The sequence below is a fragment of the Anabrus simplex genome, chromosome 2 (genome assembly GCF_040414725.1).
Source record: "Anabrus simplex isolate iqAnaSimp1 chromosome 2, ASM4041472v1, whole genome shotgun sequence".
Taxonomy (NCBI): domain Eukaryota; kingdom Metazoa; phylum Arthropoda; class Insecta; order Orthoptera; family Tettigoniidae; genus Anabrus; species Anabrus simplex.
The window spans coordinates 614,667,459-614,693,945 of NC_090266.1; the positions used below are offsets into that span (position 1 = coordinate 614,667,459).

Consider the following 26,487-nt stretch of genomic DNA (forward strand, 5'->3'; position numbering starts at 1 on the left):
TGTGATTCATCGCTGAACACAATGTGATAACATTTATCAGCACTCCATGCTTCCCAGTCATGGCACTACTCCAAACGCAGCCGTTTGTGTTGTTGTGTTAACGGCCGCCTACGCATGGGACGGTAGTTCCCTAATCCGGCTGCTTATTAGTCTCCATTCATTGGTGCGGAATGACACAGCATGTTGTAGGGAATCCATTACTTGTTTTTGGTGCACAATAAGATGATCTTCCCTTGTGGTGATCAGACATGGTCAGCCGGATCTTTGACGAGTATGCCGGCGCTCATGTTCCCATGCAGTCCAACATCAGGCCACTGTTACACCTGAATGCCCCACAAATCTGGATATTGCATGATTCGAGCAGTCGGCTGAATGGAGAACCACAATGAGGCCCATGTCAATCCCTGTTGGGTGCTGATAATGCTGTCTCACACAAGTACGTGGCATCTCCGTATCCTTCACAGTGATCACTCAATATCTGACTCATATTACGCTCCTGATATACCCTACCAGGCCTGGTAACAACAATAAACACAAACAATACTAATGCACTCTGGTGGCTGTTCTACCTGTTGCAGAGATTTGCAACTCTAGTCGTTTGGATACCTGCGGATGATGTGTACGTGTTCAAGGTTACATTGACATATGTCCATTTTTTTCCGGGTGCTTCTGTTTTTTTGCCAGGCAGTGTATATCTGCTGGAGGGGGTGCAGAAATTAAAAGTCGCATTAATGTAATTTCTGATTCCATATAAAACTGGAGTTTTCTCTCTCTTTAAAGAAAAGTTGTCTTGTAATACCTACAAAGATCTTCATCTTCGATACTTTCGATACTTTTTATTTATATTAGAGCATAGTAGGATAAAGTAGTACTAATATTAATCTGTCTACGCATTTTAACTTTGTTGGTAATCCTTGAGTAGTTCTTGTGAATTTCAAAATTTAATTGCAATTTTCATTTCTGTTAGTGCTTAGTAGTAACCTTTTGTAATTAGGATACGTCTGAACATGGTTTGAAAATTATTTCTTGTGTTGTAGTATCTTATTAGAAATTAGCGTGCTTATTCTTTTATTGGATTTAGGATACGCCTGAATGTAGTTTTAAAATTATTGTAGTATATTGTAGTATCTTATTAGAAATTTAGCTTGCTTATTCTCTGTAATTAACAGCAATTTTCATCCTGTTAAGGTGTTGTAGGATAAAAATACATTACAGCTAAGTAGTATTGTAGTGTAATAGTATATTAATTACCTTATTTTCATGTGATCTTTGTGTACTAAACTTTTCTTCTTTCTTTTCTTTTCATTATTCTGCAAAGAATGGCTAAGGAGTGCAAGTGTAGGAACTGTGGGTGTGGCCAGGTATTAAGGAGTATGAGGTAGGAGTTGGAGAGTTTGAGCGAGACAATTAGGATTGTCTCAGGGGACAGGAAGGAAAGTAGGCCTCCCTCGAACAATGTACAGGATACAGTAGGTGTAAAAGAGGGGTGGGAAGGAAAGGGGGGAATTGTACAAGATAGGTTTTCTAATGTTTTAAGGCAAATGACATTGCAGGCTAAGGTTTCTATTCAGGATCAGAATTCAGGACAGGTATTTGTGAGAAATCGGTACGGGTCACTGCAGTTAGAACAACAAAGGGAAGATGAGGAACAGGTAACTTGCTGAGAAGTGTGGAAGTAGGATAAAACAAAAAGGTAGGAAAGAGAAATGTATAGTAGAGGATCGGAAAATACGAGTGGAACAGGGTCGTGGGAGGGAGATAAGGGAGGAGGAAATAGCTTCTGCAGCTGTCAGGAAAGATAGGACTGACCAAGAAGGGAGGGGATCAAATGAGCTGGGTAGGGTTGAGGGTCTGGTAGTGGGGAATTCCAATGTTAGACATGTGGGGAAAGTGTGTGGTGGAAAGGGAACCAGGGTAGAGTGTTATCCAGGAATTAGGTTAAGGCAGATGTTGAGGAAAGTAGAAGAGAAGGAGGAGGGAAAGGAGAATGTGCTAGTGTTTCTCTTTGGTACCAACAACGTAAGGCAGTGAACCATGTGACCTTGCCGCGGTGGGGTGGCTTGCTTGTCCCAATGAAGTAGGTAGCCGAGCCATAGGTGCAACCATATCGGATGTGTATCTGTCGAGAGACCAGACTAACCAAGGGTTTATCGAAATGGGGGGTAGCAGCCTTTCAGAAGTTGCAAGGGTGGAGATTTTAATTTCGTGTGGCTATATCTAGCCAAGTGCAGCCCTTGTAAGGCAGACCCTCCGATGAGGGTGGGCGGCATCTGCCATGTGAAGGTAACTGCGTGTTATTGTGGTGGAGGATAGTGTTATGTGTGGTGTGTGAGTTGCAGGGATGTTAGGGACAGCACGAACACCCAGCCCCCAGGCCAATGGAATTAACCAATGAAGATTAAAATCCCCGACTCAGCTGGGAATCGAACCCAGGACCCTCTGAACCGAAGGCCAGTACGCTGACCATTCAGCCAACGAGTCGGACGGCAGTCTAGATGGTTGACTGATATGGTCCTGTAATACTACTTAACATGGCTTAGCTTTGTTGATACTGCTACTCGGCTGAAAGCAGCGGGAAACTACAGCCGTAACTAACTCCCAAGGACATGCAGCTCTCCCTGTATGAATGATGTACTGATGATGGCTTCCTCCTGGGTAAAATATTCTGGAGGTAAATTAGTCCCCTATTTGGATCTCCGGGTGGAGACTACACGAGAGGGGGCAAACAGGAAGATGGCTACTGATATTCTTCGAGTCGGAGCATGGAATGTTCGAAGTTTGAATCGCTGTGGTAGGTTAGAGAATCTGAAAAGTGAGATGGATAGACTATAATTAGATGTAGTTGGTATGAGTGAAGTTCGTTCGCAGGAAGAGCAGGATTTTTGGTCAGGCGACTACAGAATTATCAACACAAAATCAAACAGGGGAAATGCAGGAGTTGGTTAAATAATGAATAAGAAAATAGGGTAGGTTAGAGAATCTGAAAAGTGAGATGGATAGACTATAATTAGATGTAGTTGGTATGAGTGAAGTTCGTTCGCAGGAAGAGCAGGATTTTTGGTCAGGCGACTACAGAATTATCAACACAAAATCAAACAGGGGAAATACAGGAGTTGGTTTAATAATGAATAAGAAAATAGGGTAACGAGTAAGCTACTATGACCAGCATATTGAAAGGATTATTGTTGTCAAGATAGACACCAAGCCAATGCCCACCAAATTAGTGCAGGTCTATATGCCTACTAGTTCTGCGGATGATGAAGAAATCGAAAGAATATACGAAGAGATAGAAGATTTAATACAATATGTAAAAGGTGACGAGAATCTAATTGTGATGGGAGACTGGAATGCAGTGGTAGGCCAAGGAAGAGTAGGTAACATAGCAGAATTTGGATTGGGACGAAGGAATGAGAGAGGAAGCCATCTGGTTGAATTCTGCTCCGATCATAATTTAGTCCTTGCTAACAATTGGTTCAAACAACACAAACAACGGCTGTATACATCAACGAGACCTGAAGACACTGGAAGGTATCAAATAGACTTCATTATGATTAGGCAGAGATTCAAAACCAGGTGTTGGATTGCAAGACTTTCCCAGGAGCAGATGTGGACTCTGAATACAACCTGTTGGTTATGAAATGTTGTCTGAAATTGAAGAAAGGGAGGAATGCAAGGAGATTGGATCTAGACAAGTTGAAAGAAAAGAGTATGAGGGATTGTTTCAAGGAACATGTAACACAAGGATTAAATGTAAAGGCTGAAGGAAACACAGTAGAAGAAGAATGGACAATCATGAAGAATGAGATCAGAAAGGCTGCTGAAGAAAGGTTAGGAAGAAAGGAAAGATCAACTAAGAAATAACTCAAGAGATACTAGACCTGATTGTTGAGCAACAAAAGTACAGGAATACAAAAAATGAGGAGAGAAAAGAATACAGGCAAATAAAGAATGGAGTAGATAGAACGTGCAGGACAGCTAAGGAAGAATGGCTGAAAGAAAAGTGGAAGGATGTTGAAGGTTGTATGGTCCTAGGAAATGTAGATACTGCATACAGGAAAATCAAGGAAACCTTTGTAGAAAGGAAAACTAAGTGTATGAATATTAAAAGCTCAGATGGAAAACCGCTTCAAGGGAAAGAAGACAAGTCAGAAAGATGGCAGGAACATATCCAGTAGTTGTATCAGGTAAAGAAGTAGATGATAGGGTTCTGGAACAAGAAGAGGCTGTTGATGCTGATGACATGGGGGACCCAATTTTGAGGTGAGAATTCGACAGAGCTTTGAGAGACCTAAGTAGGAACAAGGCACCAGGAATTGATGACATACCCTCAGAATTACAGACTGCCTTGGGAGAAACCAGCATGGAGAGGTTATTCCGTTTAGTGTGTAAGATGTATGATACAGGAGAAGTTCCATCCCACTTCTCCTGTGGGGAGTGCTGACAAGTGTGAAAACTACCGCACCATTAGTTTAGTATCTCATACCTGCAAACTTTTAACATGCATTATTTACAGAAGAATGGAAAGAAAAGTTTAAACTGAGTTGGGAGAAGATCAATTTGGCTTCAGAAGAAATGTGGGAACACGTGAAACAATCCTGACTTTACGTCTGATCTTAGAGGACCGAATTAAGATTGACAAGCCCACATACATGGTGTTCGTAGATATAGAAATGTATTTTATAATGTTGATTGGACCAAGCTGTTTGAGATTCTGAAGGTGATCTGGATCAGATACCGAGAAAGGAGAATTATCTACAATATATACAAAAAGCAGTCTGCAGTGATAAGAATCGAGAGCTCTGATAAAGAGGCAGCAACCCTGAAAGTCTCCAGTTTGTTCCCTCTCCTTTTCAGTGTTTACATAGAGCAGGTGATAAAGGAAATCAAAGAGGAATTTGGAAAGGGAATCAAAAGTCCAAGGAGAGGAAACCAAAACCCTGAGATTTGCCGATGATATTATTTTATGTGACTCTGCAAACGATCCTGAGAAATTGCTGAATGGTATGGACAGAGTCTTGGAGAAGGAATACAAAATGAAAATAAGTAAGTCCAAAACAAAAGTAATGGAGTGCGGTCAAATAAGTTCAGGTGATGCGGGAAATATTAGATTAGGAAATAAATTCTTAAAGGAAATACATGAATATTGTTTATTTGGGTAGTAAAATAACTAATTATGGTAGAAGTCAGGCGGAAATAAAATGCAGACTAGCACAAGCAAGGAAGGCCTTTTTTAAGAAAATAGTTTTGTTCACCTCGAACATTGATATAGGAGTTAGAAAGATGTTTTTGAAGAGTTTCGTCTGGAGCTTGGCATTGTATGGAAGTGAAATATGGACGATAACTAGCTCAGAAAGAAAGAGAACAGAAGCTTTTTAAATGTGGTGTTAGAGAAGAATGCTGAAGGTGAGATGGATAGTGTGCCATCCTACTTTTTCTGCTATATGTACTGACTTTAGAGTTTTGGTGAACTTACCTCTTCATCTCTACTCTGCATATGTTTCCACCTCCTCCCGCTGATATTCATCTGGTCTCCATGTTTGATGCTCACTTGTTTCCTGCGCTGACGTCATACGTCACTTGCTCAGCATTTTGTCACAAGACATTCTCTAGAATGATTTCTCCGCCTATATATTCTCGCCACCCTGCTTATTTTGGCAGGTGGAATCGAGAACTGGAAGAGAGCACAAGACCTCGAGGAGGCATGTGATTTTCTCTGCCCATCACAGACCTTCTTATTCAAATTTTATTGTTAACCTTCCTTTTCTACGGGCATCTTGGCGGGAGTTGGGGAGTGATCTTTGCACAATCAAGACATTTATGCTAAGAACTTAAGCTTTATTCATGTCAAATCGCAACCATAGAACTGGATGGCCGTCTACCATAACCTCTATCTGACGTACACTTCGCGTTGTGTTCTTTGGTGTCCTATTTCTCCCATCCTAACCCTTATTACCTTAGGTTGTACTAGCTTTGTATCTTGTAAGATTTCCCGTCATATTTCACATTTTTATGTGTACTTGTATTATTATGGAAAGTGTGATCCTAAGCATGTACTATGATCCCTTGGAACTACTTTCCTATTAATGTTTTACATTTTACAGCATGCTCATGTTATTATGGAACTTGTTATAGCGCTATGATCCCTCTGATCAACTTTTTCTCATGTCTTATCTTAACGAATTTTCTTGAAACCTATTTCTTCTCAAAATGTACTTGGAGGTGTTGATAATGTTCTTCCTCTATATCACGTATTTATCCATCAGTGCATTTATTTAGCACATGTTTACCCTTAGGGTTGCTGTTAGTTTTTTTAAAAACTATATTTGGAAAATCTATTATTCATCAAAAAGTGTAACTTGTAACGTTATGAGTTATCTTCGTCATCGTCAAATGATTCCACTATTATATGCCTTTTCAACTAGAATATCAACAAACTCACATTTTTGCAACAGTTGAGCATTGCTTCAAATTTGAGATGGTCCATAGAGATCCAATTTAAAACTGTTCTTAAACTTCTATTCTACAACTCCATATCCTCAATGTGTTCTACAACTTCACCATATGCCTCTGACTTTCGTCTTTTATCTTCAAGATTATGATTAACTTCAGATCTCTCTACCAACCTTTGACTTTTATTCTCTCTTCTTTATTTTGAATATATACGATTTTTCGCCATCGTCTAATTGTAACCGCCAGACAGTCAACTTTATTTTGATAGCAATCTTACTACTTGTTGTATAACAGTCTGTTGTTTTATCCATTGTACTTATTATAGCAGCCTCCTAATGTTAATTTTGTTAATACTTCCACCATTGTAACTCATCACATTGTATATTTTTAAACCATCATTGTTATTTTTAATGTTATTTTACTTCAAATCTCTTCAAGATTTTTAAAATTCATTTCATTATTACATGTTAATTAGATGCTTATTTTCAATCTAAGGTTAAGACAGTGGCTGATGATGCCTTCATACAAGGCGAAACATGTACCAACAAATCTATGTAAATCGTCCAAGACTAGACTTTGTATTGATTAGGTGGTCCATTTAATAAATAACTTACTGTTATTATTCCAATCTATCATCAATACGGACCAAAAATGATATTTATTACATGTAATTGATTATGCTTTCCGAAATTAAATGCACGATCGTCAGAACCCATGTAAAAGATAGACTGACTAAATGAACAATAAACACTTTAAGGTACTGTATAATAATTGTTCATTACATATAAAAGAACCAGACAATGCAACAGCTCATACAAATTTAGGCCTAACCAGTAAACAGTCAGCTGTGTTCAAATTGTGACAACACAACGAACTTTGTTACAATTTGCTTAAATGAGAAAGCATTATTAGGTGAATGTTTGTTTCTGTTACAACAACAACAACAACATACTGTTTGGTTTACTTTCATTCATTTACATTTCTTATAGTGGTGTGTATGCCAACTGATACTGCGGAATGCTTGGTATTTATTATTGATGACTCACACTGGAGATGGGGTGTCATCAGCCATGCCAGAATGATGTCTGTCACTCCGTTCTTACTTGATCTTCACTACTTCTTCACACACCAGCAAATGACGAGCATTCACGTGTAAAAAATACTTTTAATAGAACTCCCTTTTCGTATGATATCTCCTGTAATAACAAGTAGCAGGTTGTCACCTCACTCACGTTTCCTATCTGAAGTGGAAATGGGGCCATGACCTATCAGATTCCACTGCGTAGAGACAGAAAAGAATTCCCCTGACCATGATGTAATGCTCCCCCTAGTGCTATCTTATCGGTCTTAATGCGATAGCAGAGCCTGCTTGAAGAAAATGAGGTATTGCTTTAACACTTACAAATGGAACAAGTAAATAAAAGAGAACAGACTGAACTGCACTCAGTGTGTTACAATAGAGAAAGGGAGAAAGCAACAATGGGATTGTCAACAGACACTCTAGCTAGGCTGTTGTAAGAACGACCAGTCACATTGACAGATTCGATGAAAGGTCTCATCTCCTGGACCAGGAAATCCCACAACGGTATCTTTACGAAGGAAGAGTGAAGGCCCTAAGTACATGTGGATTTAGGGTGTTTTCAATATGTTTTGTTACATAGGGCCTTCTTTCATCAAAACCTACCTCAAACTGGAGTTAGGGCCAATATAAAATTCAATATAACTAAACACTGTATTGGATTTAGGGCTTTCTTATGGCATAGAAAAGTGTATTCTTGTACACCAGTTCAGATAAGCTAAAAAAAAAAAAAAAAAGCATTTGCAAAAAAGTTGGAATTTGGGCCTTTTAACTTATCAGGGCAGAGTAGGCAGAGTTTCACAAATAGAAAAGTCCTCTTGGTTTTAATTACTGCATTGAAGAAAGTCAATGTTCCTTTTGGGGATCATTGTAAGTACCTAGGTGATAATATAAGGAAAGATCTTAATTGGGCTAATCACAAATGAGATTGTAAATAAAGGGTACAGATCTCTGCACATGGTTATGAGGGTATTTAGGGGTTGTAGTAAGGATGTAAAGGAGAGGGCATATAAATCTCTGGTAAGTTCCCAACTAGAGTATGGTTCCTGTGTATGAGACCATCGCCAAGAAAACTTGATTCATGAACTGGAAAAAATCCAAAGAAAAGCAGCTCGATTTGTTCTGGGTGGTTTCCGATGAAAGAGTAGCATTAAAAAAATGTAGCAAAGTTTGGGCTGGAGAGACTTGGGAGAAAGGGGACGAGCTGCTTGACTAACGAGGGAACGGTACGAAGTCGGACGGTGAATTTCAATTTGATTTTTACATATTCGTGAAGGACTTTTTAAGCTGGAACAGGTAGTCGAAGTTAATTTTTCGCTATTCTTTTTTAAGGGTGCATTTGGGAGCTCAAAGTTGAAGGTGCACGCCCTGAATTGTACAGTACATGCGGGCACACGTCAGCGCTCACTGCCAGCGGCTGCCCTGCCTCGCCTTCCCTCTCCACTCCTTCGGTTCTCCTCTGTACCCTACCACATACGGCTGCCAACAGTTGTGTATATGAGACGGCGAGTCCTATTCTGTTCGGTCACGTTCTCCGCGACTGATGGCTATTCAACATACAGGAGATCGCATTGGATTATTTACTTTGTTAGGGCACTTGCAACATTATTTCAGCTCTTATTAATGTCTACGGTGTTAATATTCAGGACACTACAGAGCTTTCTGATGAACAGCAAATCATGTATATACAAATAAAGACAACGTTTGATGAAATTTTGGAGGGAAAATGTGTATTTATTCAGGAGGAAGAAGCCGTTTTCGTTGATTCAGAAGACGAAGATGGCATTAAGGAGGGGACAACATCACCGAAAAAACGCAAACACGGAGATGAGTTTAACGAAGATAACAGGTCTTATGATGGCCGAGGAAGACCCTGTAAGTCAGTGGAAGATTATGATTTCGAATCATTGTTGGACATGTATCCATAAATAAAGGAGCGAGGGCTTCTGTACGCTGTATGGAAGTATAATACGACTTGGGGACAAATTTATGGAATCGTCAACCACGTTGAACACAACGGAGAAATAGGAAATGTGGAATGGTTCGAGCCTATGTGAAAGAAGAGTTCTAATTGTAAAGAAGAGTTCACAAAGGTAACGATGCTTATGTCACAAAATTGGACATTGACCGTTGGATTGGTGAGGGTAGAGAGTTGTATTGCCCCAAACACTCTCTCCAAAGCGACTCATACTTGACAAACTTTAAAAGGCGTTTGAATATTCGGTTCCGAAAAGTAACCAAACTAGTCGGTAAAAAGTTTAAAACAGACGAAGTACAGTAGAGTCTCGTTAATCCGAACTAATTGGGACCGCACTCTGTTCGGATTACGAAATTTTCGGATTAACCGGAAAATATTTTCTAATAATAATGTTATTGTTTTTACGTCCCACTAACTATTCTTACGGTTTCCGGAGACGCCTAGGTGCCGGGATTTTCTCCTACAGGTGTTCTTTTACGTGCCAGTAAATCTACTTACACGAGGCTGACGTATTTGAGCACCTTCAAATACCACTAGACTGAGCCAGGATCGAACCTGCCAAGTTGGGGTCAGAAGGTCAGCGCCTCAAACGTCTGAGGAAAATAGTTTCTACAATACAGTCCATGCTGTAATTTTTTTATTTTTTTTTTGCTAGGGGCTTTACGTCGCACCGACACAGATAGGTCTTATGGCGACGATGGGATGGGAAAGGCCTAGGAGTTGGAAGGAAGCGGCCGTGGCCTTAATTAAGGTACAGCCCCAGCATTTGCCTGGTGCGAAAATGGGAAACCACGGAAAACCATTTTCAGGGCTGCCGATAGTGGGATTCGCACCTACTATCTCCCGGATGCAAGCTCACAGCCGCATGCCTCTACGCGCACAGCCAACTCGCCCGGTTGCTGTAATTTGAATTGCCCATTATTTAGCAGTTACATTAATAAAATACTGTATAAAATTACAGTAGGGTAGTTAAGAACCCGTAGAGGAGAAAACGACTAAAACTAGGTTAAAACTTGTCTCCTAAAGCTGCTGAAATACGGTAACGGGTTAGACTAGTCTCATATTCAGATGCCGCGGCTGCCTAGAACTTGCTACGTCGAGCAACACTCCGCTACTACGCCTATTGATGTGATGTTTATGAGATTCTGGTTTAACACTGCATCTTCGAGTAGGTCCCAATCACAACGGCAAAAGAAACTAAGAGACTTTGTAAAGATGAACGCGCAGTGATTGATGGTTTATGATGTGTAATTATGTTTACATTAAGTTATTCTAGTAAAATATGACTAATAAAGTGCGACTAAGTCTTCATTCTATAATATGTTCTTTCATTTCAATAAGGATAACTTTAGTTTTTTTTTTTAATATTTCAGTTCGGATTAACCGGACTTTCGGATTAACGGGGTTCGGATTAACGGGACTCTAGTGTAGTATGACACGAAGTGGCTAAAATGTTTCTAACATTCATTAATGAATTGCAAGAAAAGAAAGATCCCGGATGCCAATATCTGGAATTCGGACCAGTCCTGATTTGAGAACAAAATGGCAACACAGAGAAGTTATGATTTTCGTGGTGTAAAAGACGTTCTTGCTACGCTTGTTTGCCGAAATAGTTTTACGCACTCCCACACAGTGCAATATCACATTTCTGAAGCCGGAGAAATAGGACATTTGTTCTTGATCGTTTTCCAAGAAATTAATGGAAAGTTTGGACCTAGAGTATAAGAATGTATCAAAGCCTACATGGATGCCTTTAAATAGGTCTTAATTGATTGTTCATCTTCCGGGAAATTGGGGAAAGGGCATGTTCGTGATTGGTTTCAAAACGTTTTCCATCAGCAGTTACAGGAAAACGGAAGAAATCATCTTCTCATAGATTCATTCAGTGGCCAGGGCAAAAATGCACAACTTGAATCCCTGACGAACAAACATGTACAAATTGAATACATACCCAAAGGAACTACATATCTTTGCCAGCCGTGTGATCTTGGACTCTCTCGACAACTAAAATATTTAGTCTGTCAAATGGAAAACATTTGCCGGGCAAGGAATTTACACGGCCAGTCAAAATTAAAACAAGAAAACAGACTTTCATTATAACCAGTCAAATACTTGAGCATAACCAATTACAAGCTGATTGTTTTGTACCAATGCTGAAATATGGTTGGAAAGTGGGTGGTTATTTCATTAATGACAATATACCACAATTTCATACTGTCTCGCAAACAAATTTTCATGATTTGACTGATAAAATGTGTGCTGGAAATGACTGTACCAATTTTTCGTTTATAAGGTGCGCACATTGTTGTCTCGTGTTTTGTTATTCACATTTTGTGTTAGATTTTCACTATCATGCCATGAACAATGAACCAATGCTAGACTGTGTTAGAATAAAGTCATTTTTTGAACACTTTGAATATCATGATGTTGCAGATGATATTTGATTATGTATTATTTGTATGTTAAGTAGTGATTTGTGAACAATTTTTATTGTTTATTTATTCCATAATTAATTCATCTTTGTAAATAAAACGTCCCAACTAACGTCAGTCTTCACCCGCAATCCCGTGTACACAACTGTAGGCAGCCGTATGTGGTGGGGGACAGAGGAGAACCGAAGGAGTGGAGAGGGAAGACGAGGCAAGACAGCCGCTAGCTGTGAGCGCTGACGTGTGCCGGCATGTACTGTGCAATTCATTGCGCGCACCGCCAAATTTGAACTCCCAAAAGGTCCCTTAAAAAGGACCAGCGAAAAATTAGACTTCCACTACCTGTTTTAGCTTAAAGAGACCTTCATGAATATGTAAAAATATCGAAATTAGCCGTCGGAGTTCGTAGCATTCCCTCGTAAGTAGTATATTCTGAGCTCTCAGTCCAGAGATGCCATGGAATGTCATTGGTAGATGAATAAATTTGAGTGGTTTCTTGAAAAGTAGGAAAGATTGCACTTTGAAGATAAAGTTGGAATTCAAGAGGACAAATATTCATTTGTAGGAAGGGGAGGTAGGGATTGGAATAACTTACCAAGGTAGGTGTTCAGTAAATTTCCAATTTCTTTGCAATCATTTAAGAAAAGGCTAGGAATATAACAGATAATGAATCTGCCACCTGGGCGACTGCCCTAAATGCAGATCGGTAGTGATTGATGATAGCTGGATGGTTTTTCATATGTTCATTATGATCATGAAATAACCGGTCTTGTGATATAACTTTTCAGTGGCATTGTAATGCGAGAATCATACAAAGAGAAGGTGGAAGGGTAACAAAACTGGTTAGGGCAGTAGTGCCAAACTTTAAGATCTGATTTGGAATCTTGGTGCAACCCTTTCCATTTTCAGTGCTAAATTGAAACTTGTGAAATATTTAACGATTACAGTGAAATAATTGTATGTGTATATATGAAGGTTATGAAACTTACCATCGAATGGGGTAATACCCATCACCAAATACAGTAGAGACAATACGCGACACTTCCGGATTTATGCTTGTTAAAATGGGAGACAATTCGCAAGTGGCGCTCCTAGTGGCGTGACCTGAAAATTCACGCTAAATTCAAATATCAATGGAAATGTATATACGGAAATGGATAAATTAATTACATCTAGAAAGAAAGTGTTGCTAAAATATTAACTTCAAAGTTGCTAAAGGAATTCTGGATACATGAATGAAGAATTATTTAACAGGTTATTATTTAAAGACTGAAATTAGACATATAATCAAGATGTGAAATGGACTGCTGTGAAAGGGTAATACCCATCACCAAATACAGTAGAGACAATACGCGACACTTCCGGATTTATGCTTGTTAAAATCTTCCATTTATGCATTACTCTTTCAGCATTAGTATACATGCCTGAACTTTCACGGCTAGATTTGTCTTTTTTTCTCATTTAAAAGCATTGTTCATCACATTAGCACACTTATCAATAAAAATATCGGCACATTCCTTACACACATGCTTCAATGAATTTACATTTAAGAGCTGGACAATTTTCCTTTTAACTTGAATCCTACTAACAGAAAGAAAATCTATAAATTTAGCCGCAAAATCATTCAAAATTTCCCTATAAGCAATACTTGCCATTATATTAGAGTAAAGCAGATTTGCATCATCATCACATTTCTTAAATCACCCATATTTTCTTCATTGGTTGACACTGCATTACGGCATTCAAAATGGGGTAACTTAGAACACAACCAGCCACACAAATATGCATATGCATTTTCCTGAATTAAATCAAAACCCACAGATCACACCTACAACAACACATCGGTATTGAAGGTTAACTGCTGCACTATCGGCAGCCCTGAAGATGGTTTTCCCGTGGTTTCCCATTTTCACACCAGGCAAATGCTGGGGCTGTACCTTAATTAAGGCCACGGCCGCTTCCTTCCAACTCCTAGGCCTTTCCTATCCCATCGTCGCCATAAGACCTATCTGTGTCGGTGCGACGTAAAGCCCCTAGCAAAAAAAAAAAAACAATAAAATAAAGCTTATTATATTTTAAGCCTGTTAAAATATGGCTCGCGCAGGTCAGAATTTTAAGAAGTAGGTCTTCTATAAAAATATCTTTGTAACTGGTAGAATATATATGCAAACACAGTATTGACGTACATTTTTTGTCACGTGTAAAACGGAAGAAAGACCGCGAATCCTTCTGCACTTCATAGTTATTGCAGCCTAACGCAGCATATACCTTTCCACTCATATTGACAGGAGGTATAAAGGAACGACACACGCTACTATTTACTGATGTCAACTTAATACAAATGCATAAATAACCCCGAAATTCTTCACAGACAAATACATGTGCTCTTATGACAGAATCAGTAACTCTCAGGTCACTCCGCTAGACAGAGCTCTAATCGTTGTCCCTCAATATCTCGCAGAGTGTCGTGTATTGTCTCTACTGTATTTGAAGTTTTTTCGTCAGACATATCCTATTTGTGTGTCTTATGGGTAGTCCTAATCACAGTTTCAGTTCAATTAGTTCCTTATAATTTTCTTTGTGTTATGCTTATCTGTACTTTAAGGTAATTAGTGATTCAATCTGCTTCAGATGCTTGTGATGGAGTACTGTCAGTGGGTATTTCAATACCCAGCTCAGCTCCACCTCCAAATGGGGTCCAGCCTCTGCCGAGCAATGTCATTAATAAGCAGCCGGGAACAATGGAAGCCCAATACATGCAACAGCAGAGCCAGATCTTCGTATTTTCTACTGCACTTGCCAACAAGTCAGCAGAAGCAGTTTTGCAGGGCCAGTATCCTTCCATCATTGCATATCACTGTGCCCAACCTGGGACGAAGAAATATCTTGAGGTTTGTGAAGAATCTTACTTGCTAGGAGCTAAATTGGATGCTGGCTTGATATTAAATACAGGGTGTGCACAAATGATTTGAGTGGTTTTGTCAATTATTTCTAGCCATAATGGTGATGGTGTTTGATGTTGTAAGGCAAGTATCCCTCAAAGTTTTGTTTTGTTTTGTTTTGTTTTGTTTTGTTTTGTTTTGTTTTGTTTTAACAGTTGCAACATCCGGCAGACATGATGCGTCCTTTACGTAAGGACCGACTCCAACAGTTGCAAATATGGCGACTAACAGTGAAAATTCTTATCCTCTGGAATTTCATTCAAGCCAATCTGTGACAACCGTGCGACGAAACTTTAGAACAAAGTTTCAGAAAGTTTCACCCAGTGCCAACCCCATTCGCCGATGGTATGAACAGTTCAAAACCACGGGATGTCTGTGCAAGGGAAAAATCAACAAGCCGCCCTAGTGTGCCTGAATAAACAGTTGAGTGTGTGCGACGCAGTTTTGAACGCGGCCCGCAAAAGTCAACTCGTGTAGCGAGCAGGCAAATGAACATGCCTCATTCGACCATTTGGAAAGTCGTCCGGAAAAGACTGCAGTAGTGCCCTTACCGTTTGCATCTGCTCCAAGCCTTGTGTCCAGCTGACAAAGTGAACCGTTTTAATTTTTGTACAAGTTTTTAGGAGCGTATGGAAGATGATGAATTTTGTGACAACCTTGTCTTCAGTGATGAGGCAGCACAATGTATGAATTTGGGAGACTGAAAATCCCCGTACTTGTGTGCAGCACGTTCGTGATTCTGCCAAGCTCAATGTTTTCTGTGCTATCTCGAAATTTAAAGTTTACGGTCTCTTCTTCTTCACTGAAAAATCCATTACAGGGCACATGTACCTGGATATGGTGGAGAATTGGCTCATGCCACAGTTGGAGACTGAGAGCATGAATTTCATCTACCAACAGGCTGGTGCTCCACCTCATTTCCATGTTGATGTTCGTTACTTTCTGAACACCAGACTTCCGGAAGGATTGATCGGTTGTATCAGGAATGAAGATCACGCCCTTGTGTCATGGCCTCCAGCCTCCACGCTCTCCTGACCTCACCCCTTGCGACTTCTTCGTTTTAGGTTACGTGAAAGACTCGGTTTTTACGCCACCATTACCGGGTGATCTAACAGAACTGCGGGCCCCGCATCATCAACGCCTTTCGTCAACTTGACAGCGACATGCTACGTTGGGTGTGGGACGAACTTGACAATAGAGTTGATGTGTGTAGAGTCACTCATGGAGCACATATCCAGCGCTTGTAGGGTCATAAAAAACTTCGTGAGTTTTTCTGTATGTCTATATAATTTTGTAATGTTACAACAAATAATAAACAAACAGGAATTTTTTTAAACTGCTCAAATCATTTGTGCGCACCCTGTACATAAAGCAAATGCCATGGTTCAGCATTGTGATTACATTGTCTCTTCTGCGCTTGTTATAGATGTTTATGGAGCTTGTGCAATTCCTGGTCATTTCTTGTTATTCTGCTCCTAGTGTGGCAATAGATACCAGGCGTGAATCTGTGGCCATCTGCGTATTAGATGGGTAGAATGATTGTGTGGTAAAGTACCACTCTGTTTCAACAATATAGCATTTGTAGGTAAATAATTTATCCCGGTGACTTGTAGGATACAAGGTGATTGCATCAAATTAATATGTACTTGGCTATATATTCAAAATAGACGAAGTACTAAAATGTTATGAACAATCACTTTTGCAGTCCATAATGATAGCTTAACAATTAGCAAAAAACAATGGTTTAGAACTGCCTAATAACAGATGCACCTCATATATTCTCACATTCTGGTTGTATAACAGGATGTCCACCCATATTGAAAACCGGGGAAATTGGGAAATGTCCAAGAATTCAGATAATTACAGGAGAACTGGGAAATGTCAGGGAATTCAGGAAAGAAAATCTGGATTTTTTTTGTGCAAGATAAAATGGACATACCGTGTTTATAAATGTAATAGATACTCCTTCCCCCCCCCCCCCCCCCCACTTTTTAGAACATTGATCTATGGAATGTCTCATGCCAGAAAAAATGTGTGAAGAAAAGTTAATATTTATAAAACAACAAGTGCAATCTCGAATGTGAAGTAACCGATAGCATCATTAGCTATACGGATAGCTTATAGCAAGCGCTAGTGACTGCAGTCAAATTTTTAATATTTGGATCTTCTGTTCTCTATTTAATGTTCTGTGTTGTTGGAAAACTGCAAGCTTGATCAGTCGTATTGCATTCACTGCTTTACTAATCGCTTAAATGCGATACATGGCTTCCATCAAAAAATACGTGCAAAGACAAAATTCCACTGTGTCATGATGTGTGTGATTATTACCACCTCCTAAAATTTTAAAGCAGACAAAAAGCACGGACTGAATATAGCAAAGTGTGAAATCCGCTAAAACTTAATGTTCATTCACGTGCTCCTTATCATTACTAATAAATGCATTGATGTAAGCAAGTCTTGTATAAATGTGTAGTGCATCGTGACATCATCCAAGCTGTGCCATGTTGGGTTTTTAAGCTATCTTTTTGTGAAGGGTGTGGAAGCTAGTAATATCTTACATGCGTAACTTTGTGAATACAGAACAGGATTTAAAATGAAATGTCATCACTTTGTAAGGCAAAAGTTGTTTGTTGGTTTGGAGATTTTGAGTTTATGAAGTATGTTATTACAGTATACCTTACGCTTTGAAATTGACATTGAGAGTCATAATTGCGGTTATAGTTTGTTTTACTTCGCACCTACACAGATAGGTCTTATGGTGACGATGGGATAGGAAAGACCTGGGAGTGTGAAGGAAGCGGCCGGGCCTTAATTAAGGTACAGCCCTAGCATTTGCCTGGTGTGAAAATGGGAAACCACAGAAAACTGTCTTCAGGGCTGCCGACAGTGGGGTTCGAACCCATTATCTTCCGGATGCAACCTCACAGCTGCGTGCCCCTAACCGCCCGGCTAACTCGCCCTGTTAATTGTGGTTGCAAGAGCTTGAGTAACATCTCTCAGGTTAAGTGAAATACGTTTTTATTTACTAGTACTTCTGCATATTAAGTCCTGTTATGTGTGAACTATACTTATGATAGTGTTCCTTACATTTATAATTTTTAGAACATTTATTCTACTAAGTGCTAAAGGGAATTTATGTTATGCATCAGTTGTGGCTCGCACGCATTTTAGCATGGGCATATTCACAGAAATTCAATGTACACATCATATTTTATTTTAATTTGTCATTTACAAACTGATGGGTATTTTATAAATATTTAATTTTGGTATGAAAAATATTGACATACGGTGTAAATAACACGATTTAATAGAAGTAATCATAACCTTTATCCTTGTGTAAACCATCATATTTGGTTTGACTAGGGTTATTTTAAAATGTTTACAATATCCTTACTTTACACTTCTTTTTAAAGCTAAGAATGTCTTCATCAGAACCAAGGAAAACTTCACTTAATGAAAGGTGGCAGCTTGATCTATTCAGAACATGGTTGAAATATTGCATAATACGTAAAACATCGTTTTCTCCTAGCAACATGGGGAAGTAGCCATTAAAAAGCCATATGGGAGGAAAGAAGAGCCAATAATGTCACGTTCAGCTGGTTCTCGTTGTTTCTTTCAAGATATTTAGAAAATAGAAAGTTTGAATAGTGAAATTACAAAAAACTTAAATTCATTAGATAATACCCCGGCCACAAACAGAAATTGTGTCCTGCCAGCCACAGCTACCACAAGAAACATTATCAAGTACGACTCCCCATACAGCTGCTTCTTCGCCTATTAAACAAGCTTTGGCATCCTATGAAGCACCAGAGACTAAATGTCTACAGAATTATTTTTCAAGAGAGCAAGTAACCAAAGCTGGGATAATATGATGCATGCTTACTGTTATGTGACATCATTCTGTATGTGCCAGTACAGGTAGTGTAGGTTTGTTCCCAGTAATATTTGCAGTCTGAAATAGCTTCGAAAGTTCAACTGCACAGGACGAAAGTTTGGCTCATTATTTTCATCAAGTTCTTGAGATGTGTAGTATGTGGTTTTGACATAGGTTGTGCTGCTAGAGAAGCACTTTGTGGCACTTCTGAATTAAACGATAAAGGTATATTAGTGTTCCAGACAGATTGTCTTGGAGGAATGGTAGCTTTGTGCAAATGGATCTTGTAGTTTGCTATTTCAATCCTGACACACTTTTTATTTCGATTCTGTGTTTCTTGGTCACTTTACCTCCTCAGATTTGTTAAATGTTTGTTTCAAGCACTGCAAGGACTCAATCTTTATATAAAAAAAATAAAATAAAAAAACAAATTTTAGCGGATGGTCCAAATGTTAATAACAAGTTCCTTCAGGATATGAGTAGTTTATTAAAATGATGATCCAGGTGCTTCTCGTTTGGTGTACATTTGATCTCGTGTCTTGCATACTGTGCACAATTTATATAAAGTGGCAGTAAAAGAAACCCTGTGGGATATTGCACAGTTTTTTTGTGCTTTTCGCTTTTTATTTTGCTATGTTCTTGCAAGAGAGGCTGATTATACACATTCAGGTTCAGACATATTTCCTTTGAAATATTGTGCTATAAGATGGTTTGAAAATTCAGTCATTGAACATGCTATAGATATCCTACCTAATGATGACAGATATGTGGAAAGCAAAAAAAGACGAGAAAATCCCAGGCTGGAACATCTTCAGAATAGTATAAACTTCAGTTAAACAGAAGATTTTTAAGGACAAGTTGTCATTTTTATTATCACTTGCTGGAGATTTTGAACCATTCCTAAAACAGTTTCAGACAGATCTTCCATTTGCACCACTCCTGTATGAATCCCCCATAGTAACAAGGAAAAATGTAACGAAAGTGTCAATGCAGTCTTCAGAAATCTTCTTCAAAATTTAGACAGTAATGAAAATTTTCCTGCATCTAAATTTGACATAGGTTATTCTGCTAGAAAATCACTTTTTGGCACTTGTCAATTAAATGATAGAGGTATATTAGTGTTTCACACAGATTGTCTTGGTGGAATGGTAGCTTTGTGTAAGAAGCTATTGAATAAGTTACCTGTTGCATATAAGCTGACTAAAGGAATTTCTTGTTTCATTTGAAGTGTAGCCAAGCAACCACTATCTCTAAATAGCAAACGACTAGCCGTAGCCTGAACCCTTATGCTTTCAAGGTAACGATCTATCGGTACCCACGGTTCCTGTGAAAACTGACATAACTCACGTTATAGTCTGCAGGAACTGCCGACTATCCCTATTTCTCTATATTCTTAGATATTCACTGGAGTTTGGTGTCTTGTTTACGTCGTGGTTGGTGGCAAACATTCAAGTATTTCTCTCTGTTTTTGTTGATACTGATTATATCGTGAAATTAAGCAGTATCATATGCATTATACAGTAGAACCTCGATAATTCGAAATCGGTTGATTCAAAATGCCGCGTAATTTGAAGAATCTTTCGTTCCCTGAAACACGAGGTACGGTTGTGCATGTTATTTAAATTGTTTAATTCGAAATACGGATAATTCGTCATTCGAAGAACAACGTCGGTCCCAGTATTGAAATTCAGACTTTTAATTCGAAATTGTCCTTCAATTTGTTAAAAATAATACTTTACGGCGTAATTTGAATTTAAAATTCTCCGCGTCACGATAGAACGCTTCTTCCGGAACTGTATCTTTCCGCACTTTCACTTTGAGTTTGGTGTCCGGAACGTGTATCTTTCCACACTTTCACCTTGAGTTTGGTGTGTCTACAGCGTACTTTAGAGTTGCCAAGTTCTAGTGAAATCATCGTTCTTTTGTATTCTTCTAGTTACTCATTTTACTTAAAGTTTCAGTGTGCAGTTATAAACTTCGAAGTTGTTTTATTTTATTAATACTGTGTTTTAGTTTAGGGAACGTGTGTTCCTTTTTTTGTGTTGCGATGGCTAAACATCAGTATTCTTCAGAGACACTCAGCGAGAAAGTGAAAATTGTAAGGGTGGTCGACAAAGGACAAAAAACGAAAACTGAAATAGCTAAAGACTTTGCAATTCTTGTGTCCACACTTTCAACGTTTTTAAGAAATTGTGAGAGCATAGAAACTCAGGAAATGCAGGGTGTAAATACAGCAAAGCAAATGCGCATTGTCTGTTAGGTCATCAGCCCAGAGGCTGATTGGATCCTCAAATAGCACCACCAAAGGTTATGCTGTTATAAGGAAACCGGAAAAACCAATGGCAGCACCAAAATGAGGCGTACTAGGCAAGACGAGGAGTGAGGTAGTTTGCCATTGCTTTCCTCACTGGGTGAGAAAGTGCTATTGCAGCACGACTGACCCTATGAGCAACACCTTTCATAACACTCATGCACTAGTCGTGCTCTGAATGTCATTACTCAACACCACCCATACCCCAGCAGCTTCCATATTGTCACAGCCATGGATGAGACTGGGACTCCGGTGGAAGCTACACTTTACTCTGGCCTGTGCCAAGAGATGGATACAAAATTACTGTATCCATCAAGAAATGGCAGCAGGCCTAAAATGCGCATTGGAGGAGCTAAACACTCTGATTTGAAAGTACAGTTGATAGAGTGGTTTCGGCTTGTTTGGGCAAACAATATCCCTGTAGATGGCGAGATTATTAAGGGAAAGGTGAATGAACTGGCGCTGAAGATGGGTCTTGAGTTTAAGTGTTCGAACGGATGATTCAGCATTTTAAGGAGCGGCACAATATCACGTGGCAGTCATGTGCGGAGAAGCCGAATCAGTGAACACTAGTGATGGCAGACAGTTGGCGAGAAAACGTGGCTCATATAATCAATTCGTATGCACCGAACAATATCTTCAATGCCGATGAGACTGCATTGCTTTTTAATGCCGAGCCCAAACGGACTTATGGTTTTAAAGGAGAGAAGTGCCATGGTGGGAAGTCTTGCAAGGATAGGGTCACAGTCCTTCTGTGTTGCAATGCAGATTGGAAGTGAGAGACTTCCTCCCCTCGTCATTGGCAAGTTCGAGAAGCCGCGATGTTTTAAGGGCATCAGGCACTTTCTGTGCAAATATAAGTCGTCTAAAAATTCCTGGATGACAGGCAAAATTTTTGAGGAGTGGCTGGTATGGCTGGTATGGCCAGGACAGGAAAATACTTCTGTTGTTGGATCAGTGCACTGCACACAAACATAATTCAATTTTAAAACATCTGCGTCTTCTTTTTCTGCCGTCCAAAACTACGAGCAACTTGCAGCCCCTAGACCAAGGCATAATTTCATCTGTGAAACATGCCTACAGAAAGCAACTGGTGCGTTACTTTCTCCGGGAGTTTGCTAGAAATATTCCGGCAGGAGAAATACGCAAGTGGAACATAATTGGTGCAATGCGGAGTGTGACAGTTGCGTGGGACTCTGTCCCTTCATCGACAATCAAGAACTGCTTCGTCAAGTGTGGTTTTGGTTTGTTAACACATTGCTGACCGGATGTTTGAGCTTGTCACATACCCTGTGGACCAGACATCTTTCTACTAAGTTTACTAGGGTGCACTTGATTATAAAAATGTACGTAAATATTAAACCAGTCAAGATTTTATCTTTAAAGTTGGTATGAGTACTCAACCAATGCCCCTAGTTGTACTTCAACATATCCAAGATAAGCAAGCAAATGTGTGTTAATTCAACAACACATCATTAATATTTACATCGTTGTCATCGTCAGAGTCACTTGAATAAATAAACACACTAGGTAAATTACGGCGTGTAGAGGCTTGAATATCACTTTCACTATCACTCTCACATTCAGTTTCCACTAATTCAGTATCACTATATCCATTTGAATGATCATCGGCATATAATTCTTATCGTCGTCAGGTAACACCGTATTCCGCGGGCGCTCTATCTTGTCATTGACTGAAACGGAAGAAAGAAAGTCGACGTTTCGAAACTAAATCAAAGAATAAAAGAGCCGTGAATAAAAGAAAAGTGGCAGTATACATCTACGATTTATTCTACTCAATGTGCAAGTTCGAAATAGTTCAATATATGCTCAAGAGATGTCACAGGAAGACCGAAAACAATGTCGTGAACAAAACCGAGATTTCTCAGGGCCCGTCACCTTCCGCTGGCGAGTGTACTACGAGATTTCTCGGGGCCCGTCACCCATGTGTTAAATGAAGTAGAAGAAGGAGGAGAAGAAGAAGAAGACGACAATTAAGATGAATGGGAGGAGTTACGGCAAAAGTCTGATGTCGGTATGACTTTCTCTGAATACATCGCCATGGACCATGCGGAGACTACTTCGGAAGAGCGGGATCCCGCCATGTTGATCAGCTGTGATCACGTGACGTTGGAGGGAGATGCAGCTACAGCTGATGTTGAACACGTCAAAGATACGGCACAGGCGGCAACTATTCCGTCAAAGAATGATGTACTTGCTGCTCACGCCAGGTTGGATTCATTGATAAGTGCAAGTGATGCTGACGACGCTACAATTAAGGCTATGGCCCATATTGCCCCCATCATGCCGGGCTCAGCTCGTCGGAGAGCGAGGGTCTCGGTGGTGGACCGTTCGCTATCGGCTGTGCAGAAATTTTTAAAGGCAGGGATAGATGAAGGACTAGCGACAAATGAAAGGAGACTAAATTAGGTTTACACATTTATTAAAACTGACACTCTTTTAAATAAAACAATTAAATTCACAAAATCTGGGTTTGATTCTTGAAATATCTTCTCCTCGTGCTATCATTTATGAAGGATCTCGCTCAAATTAAAGTTCAACGACTGTTCGTTTCTGTAATAATAAATATAGGAATCATTAATTTACTGAAGAATTGATTGAAAAACAAAATAATATCTGATATCATTCTCCTATAATGATAATCAAATTGTTTAAATTAAAATATCCCATCTGGATTTCGCTTATTTTTACAAGAAAATGATTATTTTCTCTTCCTTATTTAAATTATTGAAAATTATTTAATTCATCCATTTATGGTTAGCAAGTCTTCCTTAGACTTTCCCTTTAACAATGACTTCATTTTTATAATTATGAATTGAATAAACTTCTTGTAATAAATTTTTACTTGAACGTATATCAACCTAAATTTTACTCAATTTTATGCAGAAAGTGATTGTACAATAACTAATAATTAAATCTCGTGACATCAGTCCACGGACGTTGCCTTCTCTTATTCACTTTAACTTAGTGAATTAGGCCCTAATCTACCTTAAATTACAATAAAATCTTCTAAAGATTCAAAACTGATCCAATTACGGACACGCGAAATAATACAAATCGGTCAAAAATTTGACGCACATAGTGGAGAATATCGTCACCAAATCATACAAGAAATATTCAAAAAAACACAGAATAGGATCAAATCACACATCACACATTCACACAGGGGTACACGGCATTATTATAATACTATTTACACGAACACTAACCCATTATTATTAAATTCAGGATTTACTGCAAATTAGGGAAACCATTCTCTAGATGACACTATCACGCACATCCCAGGTATCAATTTAGAATGTGATAGAATTAAGGTTATCACTTATACGTAGAAATTAACTATACGACGATGTTCAAGGAATATTTTAAATAGAAATCATCCCAATTAAGCGAGTAGAATAACTTCAACACAGGTCAAAATATTAGAATACGCGCTTACGGTACATGAGTTGCGGCATTTATTTTTATTCACCTATAATGTCGTGGCTCTCGATTACTCTGCACTGAAACTCGAAGAAATCATGTCCAGTGACACATCTCTTCCCAAAATTGACTCTAATGGATGCATAAATTATTACTCAAAATATAATGTCCATCTGCAAGTCATACTCAAATTAATAGCGCAGAAAACATACATATAATTCGTCATTACTCCGTCCGGAGAATTTCCATGTCCCAGGCTTACTTTACATAAAGTGAGCACACGATAATACTTTCCAAAAATAACTAACATTAAACTCATGACCTTATTAAATTATTTTAGCCCGTAATTAGGTTTAATTATTTTTACTCATTATTATTATTATTATATTCCTGACCGTGCATAATCTCACTCGCAAAGCTGTCGTATGAAGTTATTCGGATGACTCTAAACAAACTCGAACCCACAAACATGTCGTACCATCGTAGAATGAAATTCTACACTAAGAAAAACACTAGAACACTGTCCTAATTCGTTTCAATTAATTTTCAAATTATTTCAAAACCAATCAAAATTAACGCGGGGTTTATTTATTTTTTATCTCTCCTGCCTTCTAAATTCTTAGGACAGTTGAGGTCTCTCTCGATGACATACACTCATTTCTAACTAATAGAACAAATACACACTCATTCCAGAGCACCAACTACCTCTCACCAAAGAAAGAAGAATGAAAAGTCTAACTACTGCAAAACTAACAGAAATCTAAATGAATAAGTTAAGGCTACGTTTACAAACATTTTACAAAGATAGAAAGAAATTGAATTCTTAAAGAATACTCATGTGGCTGGGGTGAACTGGATTCTGGCTGATGACCTAGCACGTGGTCACATCACCTTCCATCGAACAAAGTCTCGCCCATGTCCGACGCCTTACATGTTTAGTGACTCATGGAGGAGCTGAAGATACACAGGAACTTGTATTATTCTTCGCGGAACTGGATAACCATCTTGCAGTGAACTCGAACCATGGACCTTCCTTCTTCCAAGTTCTCGTAGAAAGCTGAAACTAACAAAAGTCTTAGCAATAGCCCAGGATACACATACGATGCTTTATAATTTTGATGTAGACACTTATCTTAGGACAATCCTAAATAAAATCGTAGCTAATTTTTCCGAGTGTCTGAATTGCTGTTTATACAGTCCTCGATGCCTTCTCTAATGTAAAGTCTTCCAGTGAAGCAAACGACGTCCAGTCTCTTCCGTAGCTGCAGTCAGAGTAATGCTCAAATTTAGCGTCCCGAAGTACAAAAGCCTCTATAAAATTTTCCTCTGGAATTACCATTAATTTCCTATCGTAAGACGTAGGTGTGTCCCTTAATTACATCTAATTGGTGGATTTGTTGCATTCCTGTGAAGATTGTCATTTTTATTGGCTGCTCCAGTTTCACGTCACTTGACTTTCCATTTATTGATCGATTGAGATCAGGCTGCTCGCCGGGTCACGTGGTACGCACACATGTGTTTGAAGGCCACATAACAGGAATTTCACCCTCTTCCTCGTTCTCTTGGTAGGTCGGGAAAAACCGGTCCGCAAGTGACTGGCTCGCACTAGCACGGAAGTACAGAATCTCACCCTCTTGGCGATTAAATAATGTTCCAACACGCTGATGAAATAAATCATTTTCCTTTTACTAAATTATTACCACTTTTGAAGGGGACATATTTCTCCCTTGGTTAAATAATGATTTGATCTGAAGATGGAATCATTATTACAGGAAATCTCCAGTTAACATGTTCCCTGAAAATTTAGGTGGTAATCATGTGTCACCTCAATTTAGGGTTCTGTTCCAGCACGAAGCCTCGCGTTGTCTGCCTCAAGTGCAGCACCAAGCCGTCCAAGTTGATCCATTACCTTCTCTTGCAATTCACGGCATTCTTCACAGATCTCGTCTTGTAAATTTACTTGGGTTGAAGCATGGCGGTA

General features: G+C 39.1%; 1 protein-coding gene across 2 annotated transcripts in view; it reads left to right on the plus strand.

Annotated features, from left to right (window-relative positions):
• The window catches only part of lgs (legless), a 381,497-nt gene that overhangs the window by 142,687 nt on the left and 212,323 nt on the right, over window positions 1-26,487 (plus strand). For both annotated transcript variants that reach the window (XM_067141019.2, XM_067141020.2), the window contains exon 5: window positions 14,567-14,826. In XM_067141019.2, coding sequence (XP_066997120.2) covers window positions 14,567-14,826 — 260 coding nt within the window. The remainder of the gene's footprint in view (window positions 1-14,566; window positions 14,827-26,487) is intronic.